The sequence below is a fragment of the Anoplolepis gracilipes genome, chromosome 12 (assembly GCF_047496725.1).
Source record: "Anoplolepis gracilipes chromosome 12, ASM4749672v1, whole genome shotgun sequence".
Classification (NCBI taxonomy): Eukaryota; Metazoa; Arthropoda; class Insecta; order Hymenoptera; family Formicidae; genus Anoplolepis; species Anoplolepis gracilipes.
The window spans coordinates 11,555,118-11,573,460 of NC_132981.1; the positions used below are offsets into that span (position 1 = coordinate 11,555,118).

The window sequence follows — 18,343 nt, forward strand, 5'->3', positions numbered from 1 at the left end:
ATTGCTTGTGACGGATCGATTGATTGCGCTGACAGATGATCCCTCTTTAACATGACTTCTTACTTAAGCAAGATGATGCGACGTAATTTGATCGAGCATCATACTCGAGTATTTGTACGTGTCGTATTAGCTTCTAATGTCAACTTGATGAATCGGCCTGAATGAAGTAATCTTTCCGCGGATTGTGCCAGTAATATTACAAGCTTGTTAAGATTTTTCGAGCTGTAGAGAAACGCAAGATAAAAATGTCAAGTAATTTTAATCGTAAAATGCATACAACACACGGTGATATTTTATTATTTAAGTGATTAGATTTTTTTTACGCACAGATATCTATGTATCTATCTATATCGCAACCGATTTCAAATTAAAATTTAAAGCGCTATTATTATTGCATTAAATTATATCTATTATGCGGTTTCTCGTAAGACTGGCCAGACTGCGATATTTTCGAGCCAATCAGTTTCTACTAGCTGCCAATCAACCCTTTGCATCATCTACTAGTGCGTTCCTGTTTGTTGCCTATTATACTCTCAATTTTCCAGTAGTCACTGAAGCGTGAAATCCTTTGAGATGTTCGCATACCTTTTACCGATACACATATAGCCATGTACAAATCCTCCGCATTCCTAGTAGCTATCTTTCATATCATAGATAATGGTAGAAACCGAAAGAATGTGCCAGAATGAACATTCTCTGAACATTCTCAAATTTTGCTATTTCTTCATATATAATTTACATTTATAATTTTCATATCGTTAACGATAAATTAATAAATATATTAATAAAAAATATAGTAAAATAATGACGATATGATAGAAAACAATAATAATAAATGAGGGATTCCTCCTCGTGTGTAAGTACGACCTCAAATCGTAATCTTAAAGGTACATTAGCTATTTCTAACTCTCGTCGTATACTGCATCAGCTTTGAGATGAAACTATGTTCGAAGATTTTATCCGTCACTTTCATTAAATAGATTGAATCGAATTTCCTCGCTGTCCTAACGAAGCATGCGCTTCTTTCTAAGATGAGTGGTAACTCTTTCCCCGTGCTTCTCTCTCTCTCTCTCTCTCTCCCCCTTTCCCTCTTTTTCATGTAAAACAGAGAAGCACTTCAGAAGGTTTTCACTTGGATCCTCAAGGATGACAAAGATTTCGGCCTCGCCCAAAATTATACGACGAATCACAAAAGTTGAAACGTCAAAGTGAAAATCTTGCACTTTGTCCTATATTTTGTATAATCCAGTTTTTTAAATTTATATAATTAAATTTGTACAAATAAATATTTATTTAATTTGTATGCGTACAAGTAAATGTTTATTTTAATTACGTGTGTTTTCTTTCTAATATTTTTATATCTACAACACTCTTGTTTATTGCAACGGACAATTAAAATTAGAAATAATAAAATTTAAATTAATGTTTAGTTGGTTTCTGGGCGGTTTCTCTTTTAATGTAAGAGATTTTTTTTTTACTCTACTTACATATAGGATAAAAATTGAATACCAAAACGATTATATATATATATATATATATATATATACATTAGCGCTAGGTAGGATTAATAAAAGAGCAAAAGTGCGTTGCGTCATGGGGAAGAGTGTGTGCACGTGGATAGCAATTCTGTCTCACTCGTAGCGGCGGGATAAATTGTCGCGTGTTGTTGGAAAATCACGGAGGTCGACGGTTGGGGAACAGGCGCCGAGACGTCTCGACGCCGTTTCACTGGCGTCGTCTTCTCCAGATTCCACTCTCTTCCTCTCCAGTCTCTTGTGTATTCCCTCATATTTCTCTATTGATCCCTTCTTTCATCGCCTGACCGATCTACCTTCTTCGACCATTACCGTCTCTTCCCTAATTATGTTACAAAACTAAGAGTATAATATTGGTAATATGAGCACGTTAAACTTAATGTTCAAATATTGTGCTTTTTTTTTTCCCCCCCCGATTACTTTCCCGATTAATCTTCGGAAGATAATAATTTGCAATTTAAAAATATTTTTATAATTTACGCACGCATTTTTATAAGAATTTCGAGAAAGAACTTGCTTAAATAAGCAAGAGTCCGTACTCCTTTGACGTATTACAAGTTATCGTAATGCAAAGTTTATTTTACGTGTTGTCAAATTTTTTAGTGCCAAGACGCGGAAGCGAAGAATGTTACTTTCTTCCGATAGTCTGACATACGTGACGTATGAATATGGCGTAAGATTAAAATACTTTCATCGTTGACGACATATCAAGGCGACATCGTCCCACGAGAACCGTATATCATTTTCACGCACGTAAAGTTAGGAAAAGAAAATGGTTATAAGAAAATATAGAAGAAGAAAGTTATGCTGCGCATTTTTTGCAACTGTGATCGCCTCTTTGATAATGTCGATGGAAACAATAATTGAAAATAATAATCCATCCAAATTTGAAATATGCAAAGATTTACAAGAATATGAATCACAGAAGGAATACACTTTCTTTCTCTCTCTCCCCTCTCTTGCAATTTTTATATTACTAATAAAATTATAGAAAAAATGTATTAAATATATGTTTTAATCAAGCTATATAAGAAGCTCGATTACGTGCAATACATATCCTAAGAATGGCGAAAGTTAAATGATAATAAATGATAATTAAGATGACAGCTTCATAAAAGCTTATGAACAAAGGTTCTATCATTTCCTATATACTATTATAAAAGACTAACTAGAAACTTTTAATTCTACATTAATGATACGTATAAAACAAGTTTTATTACTTTATAGTTTTCGAGATAAGTTAATCGCGTAAAGAGAAATTAAATATCTCATTAAACTTTTTTAATATATTACAACTATTAAACAACAATTCTTCAATCCATACACATGTTGGAAACAATCGTAATGTTGAATTTGGATATAATGTAGTAATCGCGAAAAGAGAAAAAAAAGCCCGATAGTTTCGCTATATGTATAAAAAATAGAATAAAAATATTACACAAGAAGTTTATTCTTGTTCCATGAAAATTGTTTTGAAAGGACAATATATTCGAGAAAAATAATAGAAGGTTTAAAAGCTGAGAGTCGTAATTTTTCGAAAATATGGTAATATTATCGAATTTCTGTTAGAAAATCATTTCAACTTTTTATCATTTTCTACCATGAAAAAATATGAAGTAATAACTTCTACTTTTCTTTATAGATTGTGACTTCGATAGCGGTGCGATAACTACATAGTAGCAAGATGGCTGCATTCGTGGCGAAGCAGATGGTCGGGAACAAGCTCAATGCGGTTAAAGGTAAATAAATATTTTTTAAGGATTTTGCCTCTCTCTTTTTTCATGTCGCAAGTGATCCTTCCTCACGACGAGAGAAGAATATATTAGAATTCATCTCGCGGTGATTTTACACAAAATGTAAAACGCAAATATACTTTTAATTTAAATAATTGTTATAATGAGAAGAAAACTATAATCTTTAATGTTTGTCTGTAAAAATCGACGATCTGAAAATTCGAATATTTCAGGCATACCAAACGTTATCGCAATCACGAACGCCACTTTCACAATAAAGTTGAATCGTAAAAATAAAACGAACGCTCTAAAGACTCCACGGAATTTCTTTCTATCTGCGCCAGAGTTTCAGCGAAACGTGATCCGCCGCAAATTTGTTCGCCGCAACTCGAATAGATTTTAACGGAATGTTACATCGCTCGATTATTTCGATTCGCTTTTTCTTTCCTTTTAAAAATATAAATTTAGATAATGAAAAATACTGTTTTATATATATATATATATATATATATATATATGTTGTTTTCCATGTAGAATTATTTCTTTATCTCATCGTTTATTTTTCCGCAACGTTTTACAATCAGAAAAATTAATTAATTCCCGACAGACATTTTACAAATTGTTGCTCTTATCTGCAACCTTTCGGAAAGAAAGAAAAAGAAAAAGAAAAGGAAAAAAAAAAAAAAAAAAAAAAAAAAAAAACATTATTAAAACAAACGTAACGAGCTGACTGGTGGAAAATCTTTGAGATTAAAAATTAAACAGCCCGTTTACACACATCGTATCTTGGCGTGCCGTGTTATCAGCACGTTTCACCTATGAAATTATCGTAAAACCGGACGGATCATGCAATCACCACAGTGGTCCTTGCAGTTATGATGGCGAGGATATGGAGTAAAATTGTGCTATATTCGCATGTGCGCATAAACCTCGCTGGCCGGGGATGGAGTTCCGTTCGTGTTTATCGTAGTACCGCGCAACCATTACGTTTCGGAAATTCTCCATACGGCTAATTTCCCTACTGTGAAAAGCGCTTGCAGCGTCCTTTTCAAACCGATGCATCATTCAGCGCAATGCTTTTCAAAACGTGCAAAATGTTCCCATCACAGATGAAGGGTTGCAACGAGAACGATAAAGAAAATACTTTCAATCGCATGAAATCCGATACGCGATATGAAATTTATTTACAATTAGTATTTTCCTTGTCCAAAAATTCAAATTCCACATATTTACACACGACGATTATGCGTTACCTTGCGTATTGATTTTAAAAAATATACGTGCAATTTAATGCACGTAATATTATATATAATCATATCTTTAACACTCTTGTATACGGGAAATGATGCCACAATTTTTAATTTAAATTATGATATAATTAACCAAGTGGACCCTTTTTTCGCAAGCGTTTACGTATTTAAGTACCATATAATGTGCGCACGAGTATTTATAATAGTAATATAAAAATATAACATATAGAAATGAAAATGTTTGCGAAATATTAAAAAGCAGCGATTTTGGCAATTATAAAAAAGTCGATTTCCAAATTTTGACTATCGTTAGAAATTGTGGTTGAAAGTTGGGTGAAAACGACAGAGATATGTACTCGTGATTCGTCGCAAATCTCGCCGTTCGCCCACTTCTAGTATGTCGGCGGCTTGAACGATGGCCAGCAATAAAACTTCTGTCATTAAGCGAAAGTTTCAGCTTTCGTGTGCGGCGAAGCGGGGAAGCATGTCGCGGGGAATCCATAATAGGGAAGCTGGGAAATGGGGCCCTTCCTCTCAAACCGTGAACTCGACTTCTACTTCGAATCTTTCTTCCGTCCGAGAAGAGAGAGAAAAAGAGAGAGAGAGAGAGAGAGAAGGAAAAAAAAAAGAGAAGGCGAAAGTGTATATTATATAAAATAGAATAAAATTGGCCATAGGCTATAATTTTTTCAATAATCGCTACATATCGCTTTTTTAGTCATCATTATCAAAGATAATCGACATTTACAATAGTTATGTGCATACATATTCTAAAGATATGTAAATTATTATATGACTTATAATTTTTATTTTCGTTTTCACTATTTTTTTATAAATATTATGGCCATCTTTTTCCATAAAAGTTGGATAAGATAGCCAATACTTATGTTGTATTATTTTGATAATATAAAATTTCTATTAAATGTTTTCCTTTTAATTTCGATAATATTACACGTAATTTAAGGTTGTGGAGATAGATAATGTGTCAAACTCTATTAAAAAATAACAAAAATAAAAGTATGTTTTCTGCATTTTAAAAAACTATGGCCATCTTACCCGTTACCGAGTTTACCCTATACCCGGAAATTTTGATATATAAGAAATGTAATAAATTTTTTTCAACAAACATGTAGAAAATTTGAACGTGCAAGTCTCAAATATATAAATAATAAATACGAGACGTTGATGAAACTATACAAACAAAGGAGAGAGATCAAGATGAATCGTAAGCGAGCACGACAGGGATTAAAAGGGGAAGGGGAAAGGGAAATGAGGATGGATTGCGGAGAAAGAGAAGGCTCGGCAACCCAGACCTCAATTGTAGCAGGCAAGCTCAATGAGAGTCCACGACGGTTTTGCAAACCGAGCTACATTTAGAAGTTGAGTCAAACGTCTCCCTCTCCTCTTCTCTAGCCTGGACCTTCGATAGCTTTTTCGTTGCTTACGCGGAGGTTAATTGAAATCCCACTAATCGATCGACCACGACCTATAGTACTAAAACCTAACTCTACTGTGAGATGCTGCGATAAAATAGTGAAACGAAAGAGAAATAGATACGAATAGTGAATTGTGAGATTTTTCATGGATTTATAACGTGAAAAAAAAAATCACAATTAATTAACTCTTTTTATATAAAGTTTTTAATAATTTCTTTTGCTTAAAGTTTTTTGTTTGGCAGATTATTTATCGCATTTTGCTCAATTTTTGACGTTAAATATTGCAGTTAGGTTCGATAACATATTAACAAGAACTATATCTGAATCAATGATAATGGGTATTTATTATGAACATTACTATTCAGTCAATAAATTGGAATTTCTATCGATATCGCAGTGTGATAGACAATCAATTATCCCAATTAATTATGCGTTTCGTGATTTATTCGAGAGAGCAACGTAGGCATTTTGATTATGGTAATTATTATTCCTCGCTCGTCGTCGAAATTTGTTTTTAACAAAAAAAACAACTGTCGACAGAAATTTGTTTTTTAAAAAAAACAACTGTCGACAGAAATTTGTTTTTTAAAAAAATAACGCAAGATGCGATACGCAAGATGCGATACGACTCGATGATGCGTCTATCCATAAAAAAATATTTGGAAATATGAATCGTTCCTCTCCTGTAAAATCTCTATCGGCACAGAAATGTTTCGGACAATTTCGACCGCAGATTATAATTTATATCCCAAATACAATTATTTGAGATAATTAATGTAAGGATATCACATCACACACACACACATTCTGATAATAAATAGGTCATCTTAATTGTGAAACTTTTGCCTTTCGTTAGTGATTTCTTTCAACTTTAACATACTTATTGCAATACAATAACAATATATGTATACAATTATTCCAAAGAGTCATTAGTTGCATCGAATATAATATTTCGCTAAAAGTATTCGAAAGATTACGCAGAATTTAAAACTAATTATTCGAGTGACTAATTTTTGAAAGAAATATTGGCTTCAGAAACTTTTTCTCTCCATTTCTCTTTATATTTATATAACAAAACTATCCTTCGTAAATTTCAATTAGAAATTTATTTAACTAGAGGCTAGAGTGTAAAATTTTATTACAGAAATACTTAATGTTGAAAATTATAATAATAAATAATAAAATTGATGCTAAATATATTACTCGTTATATAATATTTTCTGTGTAATAGCATCAATAACATTTTAAATATCGTATCAATATAATACGCTTCAATTTAGTAATTAAATATTTGACGTTGCTGCATTTACAATTATTCACTAATTATTCACTACGCATGGAATATTATTGATAAAATATGTGAGCACATACAACATACGTCGATTAAATGAATAAACGTTTAAAGATTTATGATATATATGTAATGTAATTGGATTCTATTAAATGAAAATATCGCGTTTCCAACATGTATCTACTTTTTCATTTACTATATGTAAATTTTCAATTTTTTTTTTTAGCGAAGCCAAAGCTTTTCGTTGCACAATATCGCTTAATGTTAATAATAATAATAAAAAACCAGATTCTTCCAATCGAGCTGCCGACAAACATCACTGCCCCGCACCACTTTTATTAACGCGCCTATTTTAATTTACGTACGCTCTGTAATGTTCGACTAACAATTTGTCATGCGATAGGAGGACGAAAACGAGGAACGTATGGCGGTGCAATCTGTCGGAGAAACGAGCAAAAAAGCTTGCCCGATATATTTCGTGCTTGCGTTTTTGCGGTTGGACGTACCGCCGATCGATCGTTCCAGTTTTGGCTCGTTAAAAACCTCACAGGAGATTTTACAAGAAATAACTCTGAGCATACAAGAGAAAAAAAAAAAGAAAAAGAAAAAAAAAAAAATACAACATTTTGACACGAGACTCTTTAATTTGCGGATTCTTGATTGATATACCACTGCTTTTCCAGACACTGAAAAGAATTGTCATTTTTTAAGTCTGATCCATAATGTCCGTAATGTTAAGCAACGTTCTTTATTACGAGACATTACATTTCATTTTTTTTCTCGCACATCTCGGATAATTTATTTCGTAATATTAAATACACCGACATAATACCGACACTAAAAACACGATGATAGAATTTCTCATATTGCGAACGTAACTTTTTATCGGATGTGCATTACACGGAAGTTTCATCCCATTTGAAACGCACCGCTTTTTCCGCGCGAGTATTGAAATTTTTGCCACGACCGAGTTACATGTATTTCTGTCCGAGTCGATTTATAGCGATTCTGCATTACATATAGCCGCTACGCGTTTAGCGATATTTAATTAAATCCCGTCTGGTAGGCGGAAACTTCTGTCGATAGTTTGAAACAGTTTGCAACCACTCTTACCACGGCCATCGGCCACGGCTCGCGGCATGAATGGTCACGTGAGTACAAAACCGTTATTTAGAGAACCAATCAGAATGTTTGTTCAGATAATATACCAGTCACTTTCTGACTTTATGCGCAACGAGGATATTGAACAAAAATATAAAACATGCGAGGAAGAGAAATCGAGTCTAGTTAATGCAGAGGTAGATGTAATGGCATATAATATAAAATTATTAAAGTAACAAATTTTAATAGAAGCATACTTTTAACTTGTCCTTTTCGTGATTATCAATTCTCTTTAAGAAAAAAAAAAAAAAAATGATAAATATCTCATGCAATAGGCGACAATAAATAATTTTACAGTAATATATTTCACGAATATATACTGCTTTGTATGTCAACCTAATAATTATACTATAATTACGAGGATTTTTTAATGCGTTCTGGCTTAGAGCTTAGAGCTACTACGTCCCTAGTTTTCATTGTCATAAAGCGATAAGTGTTTTTCCTCTGCCTTTTTTTGCGCACACAATTTTTTTTTAAAGCGTCGGATTAGTCCGTAGTTTTTTTTCGCGTTATAGTACACAGGGTGTGTGTGTGTGTGTGTGTGTGTGTGTGTGTGTGTGTGTGTGTGTGTGAAAGAGAAAAAGAGAATATAATCGTTATATTATATTTCTGTGCGCACACGCAAGACATTTTGAATGAAACATATGTAAATAGATTTGAAATCCTCTTTATAGAACAATGGCATCATAACGGAATAAGCCAAAATGAAGCAATTTGTTTTAGAATCTCTTATGATAAAATCGAGAGGTACTTCCTCTATATATCAAGGCTCTCTCTGCTTGAATAATCGAAAAAGGACAGTGCTATCCTAGGGATGGGAAAAGGGGGAAAGCAGCAATTCCGAATGAAGAATGTACGGTAGAAACCCAGTTCGCTCCAGCTCGCGAAATGGACCATAATGATGATATATTGGCAGCTAAAGCCGGCCAGATTTCGTAGAAATGTAACCACGTTCGCAAATGTCATGCCAAACTAATCTCATTTTTTTCTTGTTCAATTCGAGCCGCATTCATTTGCGATATTTCAATTTCGTATCAGCTTAAACTGGGATTAATCATGCATAATTTTTAAAGCGCCTGTAACTGGAAATTATTCTTCAAGTCTCTGTCTACTAGGCGTATGCGTAGAAATGATTTCTGTTTGAAAAATTAATTAATTCTCTTTGAGGTTTCTCAATTGCGCAGCATGCTAAATGTCGATTGTAACTTGATTGTTCGTATTTTCTTATTACTTTGAAAGGTTGCAAGGTTTCCAAGGTTCAGAAGGTGAGACTTTCTCGGCAAAATTGTAAACTTTTAAAGAGTAAAGAATAAAGAAAACAAAAATAAAGAAAAAAGAAGCAAAACCTATAAAGATGAACTATAAGGATGAACGAACGAAGATGAGAATATCAAAGTCGAGAGCTTCTGGCGCGAAGTTTACGGAGGTGGTATATGGCTTTTCCGTAGGATTTTCCTGGATCGAGCGCCGTGTTGTATTCCATGAGTTTGCTGTGCGATCAACGTAGATAACTAATACATACCAAGATAATGCAACGACCAGAGGTGAAGGAAAACTTTGGTTAATTAACATAACTTTTAGTCAATAAATAATAAAATACAATTAAGTTCGAAATATTACGGAAAAGAAGATTCGATAAATTTAAAAAATGCAGAAAATTCATCAGAAAAGATATAAAAATACTTCTTTTCGAAAAATACCTCTCATTTAAAAACATTTCGATTTGTGTTGCAATTTTGAATAAAAATTGACCGGAATACCGGAATACCGGAATACCGGAATATTCTCCGTTGCGATCAAGTTTCAGCCTTGTTCAGCCAATCGTTCTTTAACAGCCGATCAAAATATAACGAGGCAGCGAGACTATCGACAAACGAAAATACTGGACGATGTCGGTACGACCGCCACCACGATTATGCTAATTGCAATAGCAGCAATCACTTTGCGTGACAGTGATGGTGAATCTATCGATCGTTTCGATGCGGCCTGGGTAGTATTAATTAATTGGATGCCACTAATTCGGCCGGATCATTTGCATGGCGCGATATAACTGCAGGCACGAGAGCAATAAAACATGGAATTTAGGCTGCATGTACAGTCGAGTGCATTAATGGTATTCCTCGCTTACATTTAACGATTAAATATTTCTCCCTCTATCTAAATCGCTATATTGCTTAAGATACCTATACATCTTTTTGATGGCACAATTAATTATATAGCTTTAATATATTCGCTTTGTATTTATAAAGAAGGAAAAGAATTACGTGTCGTAAAATGTCGAACGCAGGCATAACGCATATTCGATATTTGACTGTACAGACTCGTTACAAATTCGATATCTACGACCGACCTCGGTGTATTAATTACCATATTTCTCTGTGTTGAAAATATCACATTATGCGTACTATAAATTGTATAACTGAAAAAAAATTATTGCCTCTCACGGAGAAAGATATAAAATGTACAATATATTGATAGATCAAGAAATTTATAATGTAATAAATTTAATAATTATTTTTCGAGAATAACTGGGCTTTATATTAAATTAAAAAGAAAATGTTCAAGTATAATAATTTACATAATTTACAAGTTTTTTTTATAACAAAAATTAGAATCTACATTATATTTTAAAGAAAATAACTTGCGGCATAGGGACGAAATTCTCGTAAATGTGAACGATGCTCAAAGGACTAAGAACTTAATCGATGCATAAACCGCTTTAGGCCATAGCCGCATACCGCACTGGTTTACTTGACAAGTCAACCGGAAGTTTCTTTTGACCGCGTTGGGTCAGCGGAGTAAACATGTGAGGCCCATCTGCATGTATGATCCGAATTTTCAGCTCGGGTACCGCCCTAATCGCGCGATTAATGAATTCATTATCCTTAAACTAAATTAAGCGATTAATCTGCGTGTGCGGTATATATTTTAATAATTTATAAAAGATATCATACATTATTTAAGAGTTATTTTATTTGTGTGATTCAGGTAAAATATCTCCATTCTCTCTTTCTCTCTCTTTGTCTTTGTCTCCTCCCTTCTTCTTCTTTCTTGCTTCATTTTTCATCATCTTACATGATGTAGAATCTTTTATTTATGCCAATAATTAAAGGAAGGCGGTCCTCTATGATTAAATATATTAAAAGAAATAGCAAATAAAAACGGCTAATGAGAACCTAACCCAAGCTCAGTTGTTGGTGAGCAAACAAATTTATTTTATTATTTTTATTTTAACAATCTACTAATCTAAACATCGAAATAAGGGTGCGAACGTTTCGATCAATCATTTGACCCGCTTCAGCGCGAAATTACAAAATAAATTCGAAACAGTATAAAATATAAAGTTAAATCCGATGGTATTGTCTCAAATAGATTTCGAAGCAAACAAACAGCCATGAAGGTAAAGTTTGCTAAACGAGCTATACGCTCCTCACTAGGTGAAGAGTCAGGAGATGTGGCCCAATATTAAATCTTAAGCACCATAGCTAGTAGCTCCTATTCTCGATACCACACTATTTCAATTGCTTGGGATGTAATGTTTATTGGTTGACAATTGAGACAGGACTTTTATTTACGTTTAGCAAAACTTTTAGTAAAGGAAAAACAACATGCGTATAACAACATTTATTTCGATTCGTTTATTTCGTGACAAAACGTAAAAATTTATCAAATACACGTTCCTCGGAGAACATCCAACCACGCACATTTAATTTAACTATAAAAAAAAGAGATTGAATAATCCATCATTTTCAAATATACTCGCTCTTTTAATATTCGATAAATTTTCCAGATCTAATTAATTTACCATTCATCGCCACGAAATATATTAAGACATCATCGCCACGAAACCATTATCTCGATTTCCGACGTGGAATTTCTCACACTTTGGCATTGCTGGCGCGCAATTTTCAGCCCTAAACGAAGCTCCCCTCCGCGTGCCATTCCCAGCCTTTCTTGGCCATTTTCCCCAACCTCCTGTTCTTATCCGCGCGCACTATATTAAGGATTCCACAAGGATAGCGGTTGTGGATGACGATGGGTCTCCCTTCCTGCTACTAGCGACTCGAAATGCAGCAGCAATGCCGTTAAATGAGCATTCAACGCATTCAATTCCACCATTTCGCCTCCTTTCGACGCCTTCCGCCTCTGTTAAGCACTTGGAAAAATGTCAGCCGATGTGCATGACGCTTTATTAAGTTTGAATTGCGGCATGGAATAGAATTTCGCCATCGTCATTGCCGCTGCCACCGCTGCAGCTCGTCGAAGGAATTAGAAAAGCCGTCTCTCTCGAACAGCGGAAGTGGATGAGCAGAACGGAAAGTCGAAAAAAGAGTAAGAGAACCGCGGCCTGTCTTCAAGCGCTATCCCGCAAATTGCTTCTGGTCCTTCTAGACATCCGTCTTCGACCATGGACAATCCCCGATTACGTTTACGTACCTCGATTTTTAACGAGAGATCCTTGTCGATCACTTTCAGTAGATATGATCTCAAATTTTTATTATTAAATTACTAAAAAGAGGAATAATCATTTCGTTATTTATCCACAGAATAAAGGAAATATTTAGGCAATGAATAATTTAGGCACAATATTATTTATATACAAATGTCGGATTTGACATTTTTGCTTGCGGTTGATAGATATTGGAAAAAAAAAAAAAATGTCACTTGTACATGATGAGATTTTAATGACTTCTCCGCCATTAGTATAATCGACACCATTAGTTTAATACATACGTCGCGTCGGCGGCGCCTATTATCGCTCGCCGATGTATTAAATGCGCGATGTAAAAAATGTATCTACAATGCCATTGTTTTCGCCGTTTTAAAAATTTTATTAATTTCCTACGAGCTGCTGCGTTTAAAATGCACCAAACATCTGTATCGTAGAAATTTGCGGTTGCACAAGTTTACGATTAGATTTAATTGACGCTATATTACACAAACACCAAACTCCACTTGTGAGCATTTTACAAAATATTTCCGATCCTTTGCAGAAATTAGTCGTTAATAGATTTATACTTTTAAAATAATTTAGGACTTTTATCGTTTCATTTTAACTTCTTATTTTCTCTGATTAATAAAAAAATTAATTGACGATTAACCGTACATTGTCTTAGATAATGAAAAAATCATGTTACAGAAAGTTAAGAGTGATACGGAATTTCGCTCATATTGTGTAAAAACTTTTGCTCCGCTATTCTTTATTATTTCATTAGATTTGGCGAACACGCAAAATCGAAGTAGCGCCTCTTACCCAACCTTTTGGCCATCGTTACATTAATAATGAACAGAATCTCGAGGCCGCGCCTTTATCCTTCGCCCCGGCTATTTCTCAACATCCTCTGAATGTTTCAACATTTCAAAAAAGTTTTCTCGCTGCGAGAAACAATAGTCTCTATTATACTGTATTATGAATTGCCAGCACCAACTTCGTGTGAGAGTTAAACTCCCATCGAATTTCTCCAACTTTTCCATTTTCATCCTATAGTTCGTTTATATTTTGCAAACTTTTCCCTTTCCTGTTTTCCTCTTTCTTTACATAACGGTTGCGCGTTATTATATCGTCTATAAAACATACCATATATACATATATATATATATATTTGTGTGTGTGTGTGTGTGTGTGTGTGTGTGTGTGTTAAAATAGTTTAAAGTGTCTTTGAGAAAAAAGCTTCTTGGCTTTGAGAAAGATGCTTGTGCAAATAATGGCTTTTTATTGCCACGTAGAAAGCTTTCTTTTTTCACAAATTTGCCTAAAATGCATATGAATAAACGTATAAAAAATAATTTTGTGGTATTGTAGAATGAGAAAGAATGTGAATCTGCATACGTAGGGAGGGATCGACAAAAAAAAAAAGCTTTTTTTAATAAATTAATTTTGTTACTATAATCAATATCGATAGGATAGATTTTTTTATACTTTTTATCATTTTTCTCTAAATTAAAATACCCAAGTATATTTAAAAAAAAAAAAAAAAAAAAAAAACAGAAACACTAGTCTTTATTTTTGCGTAATAAAAAGCCCAGAACCGTAATCAAGTGACAACCACAAGAGGACACATCGCGTCCAGAATTACTCTACATTATTTGTGAACATGTACTGCGCGCCACTACTAATTACAAAGTCCCCCGACAAAGATATTTTCACAAAATTGGCGCCCTGAATCACGGAAGCTGACGCAACATCCTTTCTAATTGAAATAATTGCCGTGCTTGCAAGACATAATTCTTGATGTTCTATCGCCAGCCGTAAATTATATTATTTGTACAGATTTTAAATGAATCTTTCTTATTTTAATAAAACGCACAATTGATCTAAATAACAATAAGAAGAAATTCGAAATTTTTTTTTTGTTATTAAGATTTAATTAAAGTGTTTTGCATGATTTGCATCTCTCACATTTCATTATTATTCTCTTTATAATCTATCGCTCGCAAAAATATCGCGAATTATGAAAATTAATTATGGAAATTGTGAACAGGAATGCGCTATCAGCTTGTTAATAGCTTGTGGAATGATGGAAATTAATTACAAACGGTCGATAGAAACGTGAAACTATTCGGACGGAATATTCTAATTTAACATAATTAATGAAATTGGAGCCCCAACGTTGCTCTCCAAAGAGCACTTTATGATCTCGGATTTTGAAATTGCATAGAACGTGATCTATCAGGTTCCTAATTATCGAGAAACTTTATCTAATGTGTTGTTTATATTTAGATAATTGTATTATTATAGTTTTGTTGCATGGTACACCCTGATATAACTAATGACAGATGCTTTATGATATACTCTCACGTATAATTCTCACACATACATATATTATGTATAATATATTCCTTATATGAATAAGGCTTTGATTTAGATTAGTGTAAATTAGATCGATATCACAGCTAGTTATTGCTCAACTAGTTAAAGCATGATCGTTTATCGATCGGGCTTGCTCAATTAATTCTCCATCGTCGTCGCGCATCATTGCTTTTTTTCTATTAGGTCTTGTAGACATCTTCATAAGCATAACTAGTAGTGACAGCAGGGTAGAGGGACAACTTTGACTTTCTCTTATGACAGGTCGGTTAATCAAGTCTTGGCTTTCAGCCATCACTTCGACGGTGAAATATTAGTCGGCTTCATCGGCCATGGTCGAGGACGAGTTCTTAAGAATGTCGTAACGATGTTAAAGGTCGAGTGGGGAAAGGGGGAAGAATGTAATCGATACAAAAATAATAGACCAAAATACTTTGGAAATAGCAAAGATATAATATTATCGTACGTCATTCTATCCTTGGATTAACTTTTAATTCAGAATAATGGATGTAAAAATGGTAAATAAGTAAATAATTTAATAAACGAGAGAAAGAGAAAGAAACAGAAAACGGGGAAAATATATTTCTCCTGTAATATAGCTTTTATAAAAGACACAAATATAAAAATACATAAAGAATAAAGTTATATTCTTAATAAAAAAAACAAACTAATATTATTATTAATACTACCATTAATAGATAAATATAAAATGCAGTTCTCGATGAAATAATGACAATCGGTAAAAATTGTCAGGGAGCGGCTCGATCGAGCGGGATCCAATTTGCCCAACTCTGATTGAATCTTGAAATAACGAGAATTGGAAAGTCATCGCCTGAAAAATGATCGTTTTCCGATATACTAAACATGAAAGCACTGAAAATAGCAGCGAGAAGCAAATGTTTGCTAAAAATGTTAGAAGAGTACTTTCGTAAGAAATTAAAACGCTTCATCGATCCTCCGATTATAAATTTAATAATGAATTTAAATTCAAATTTAATTATTTTCAAATTTAAAAATAATTTCTTTGTAAAGTTTTCTCTATTAATTATTTGTTCGCTCGTATAAATAATTTCATAAAATCCTACGTACTTTCGATTTCTAAAAAATTTATTTTCCGAAAAACATATTCTATTCGTGTGAATAATGACAGTTTACGGATTATATAGTTGTTACGAGAGAGACAATTTGAAAAATAAAATACATATATCAAAGGCATGTTTAAGGATATATATTTTAAATGAAGAAAATAGCAGATATTCTTGAAACTTATGCTTAGCTTTTACTAATTTTTTAATTTTTTAATTTAAATTTCTCAAGAATACTTTGTATATATTTCAAAAGAAATGTATATATTCCCAATTTAATTTTCAATTTTATTTCTTAAAATATAGATATCGTTTCCCTTTTAGTTGTACTATTTACAACAATCCGTTTCGTGTATACGAAGAAAAAAGATGGAGATAAAGAAGCGGGAGACTTTTAAATCCCGAATCCGAATTGTTTTGACGAAACTTGGTCTAATCGTGAAGTTAGAGCGCGCCAAGGTTTGCCGGAAATGCCATGTATTGTGATTTTGAATCAGCGAGCGAGAACGGCTACAAGTCGGAAATACACTCGGTTTAACGCGCCTATATTTATACCGCCCGCGCATATAGCTAGCAGTATAATGGATAGCGTTAACAGGCCGTACGAGCTATTGATTTCGGATTGTGGTCGGACGCTGGTGGCTTTTGTTGCGAAGATTATAGTGCGCGGGGCGCACCGCCGGCCATCTCTTCCCTCCCCTATCTCTCTGCCCTTCCTACCCTTCGACCTTTTGAATCTACCTGTACATGTATGTGATGCAAGTAAATATATATATATATACATATTTACCATACTTGCATTAACATTTCCTTCTTACTTGTACTTCCACGACATCATGATCGATGTGACAACTGTGCATAATTGCCTTCGGTAAAATTATTTTTATTACTAAAAATCTGTGTTTTACGGCTTTTAAGATTTATAAAACGCACTTTGCGAATAATTTTTCAAGTCAACATTATATTGCATTGTCCGACTTTGCTTAGAATACGTGCGTACGTTTTAAATCTTTTTTTATAAAATGAGAAAAATATCGGATATATTATTAGCGGTCAAGCCATTAAAATAATCGTTAAAGTCGAGAGAGAGAGAGAGAGAGAGAGAGAGAGAGAGAGAGAGAGAGAGCTTTTAATTTTAAATCTATAAAAGAGAGTAAAATGCTGCAAATTTTACTCCACTAACAATGAAAGCTTTTCCTTAATTGCAAAGGAAAACGATTCTCATTGTATTGCATCCTCTAAAAACCACGAAAATAGTTTCAGCATCCTCAATCTGCTGTCTTCTCCTCTCCTTCTTCTCTTTTCCGTTCTACTCTACCGCAAAGTTTCTACAGTGATCGAACAAGTGAGGAACGATTGTAATTGGTTGGTGTAAACTTCGACAACGAAACTTTCTCTTCCCCTCCGCGCTAAAATGATTGGCGGTAAGCTTGCATGTCGCTGTCGTCTGTGTTGGCAAACTTTGTCGGAAATAGCCACTTCCGCGATTTCGGAAAGTGTCCAAGAGGAAAGTGATTCGGACGGTATCTGATTGTATCTGACTGATCGATAAACATAATTCTTCGGACACGAAAATTTGTTAAGTTATTTAGTTATATTTCTCATTCGAATTATAAAATATACATGACGTTATCTTGTCAATTAAGCAACAAAAAAAAAAAAAAAAAAAAAAAAAAAAATTACACTTTTCTTCTTGTCGAAAAAGAAAAATTATATAGAAAAAGTCAAATTCAAGCTTTTAAATTAATCTAATATCCTTAAAGATATATCGCTGCGTCACGATAATCAATAATCACATTCTTAATCGCCTTATTTTTTTTCATTGCTAATAAGGAACTTTAAAATTGATGATTTTAATTATCGCACGAGTATATACAATACATAGAGATCGCAATCATTTAAGGACGAATCGCGACCACGAGTAAGTTATCGTCTAATGCATTTTACATCTCGTGCGCGTCGATGATCGATCGTCCTTTCTTCCGGTAGATAGGTAGATTAGTCCTGCGGGAATGTCGGAGGAGGGAGGGGGAGAAGTGGAATG

The 18,343-nt window shown here is 33.6% G+C and overlaps 1 protein-coding gene and 1 long non-coding RNA gene across 2 annotated transcripts in view; one reads left to right on the top strand and one right to left on the bottom strand.

The window, feature by feature from the left end:
* LOC140671617 (uncharacterized) overlaps nucleotides 1-18,343 on the bottom strand; it is a 156,171-nt gene that overhangs the window by 33,039 nt on the left and 104,789 nt on the right. The window lies entirely within an intron of this gene.
* Cpx (synaptic transmission protein complexin) overlaps nucleotides 1-18,343 on the top strand; it is a 138,578-nt gene that overhangs the window by 29,633 nt on the left and 90,602 nt on the right. Inside the window, exon 2 of the mRNA XM_072903057.1 lies at nucleotides 3,178-3,274. Within this exon, the coding sequence (XP_072759158.1) occupies nucleotides 3,220-3,274 (55 nt within the window). The 5' untranslated portion in view covers nucleotides 3,178-3,219. The remainder of the gene's footprint in view (nucleotides 1-3,177; nucleotides 3,275-18,343) is intronic.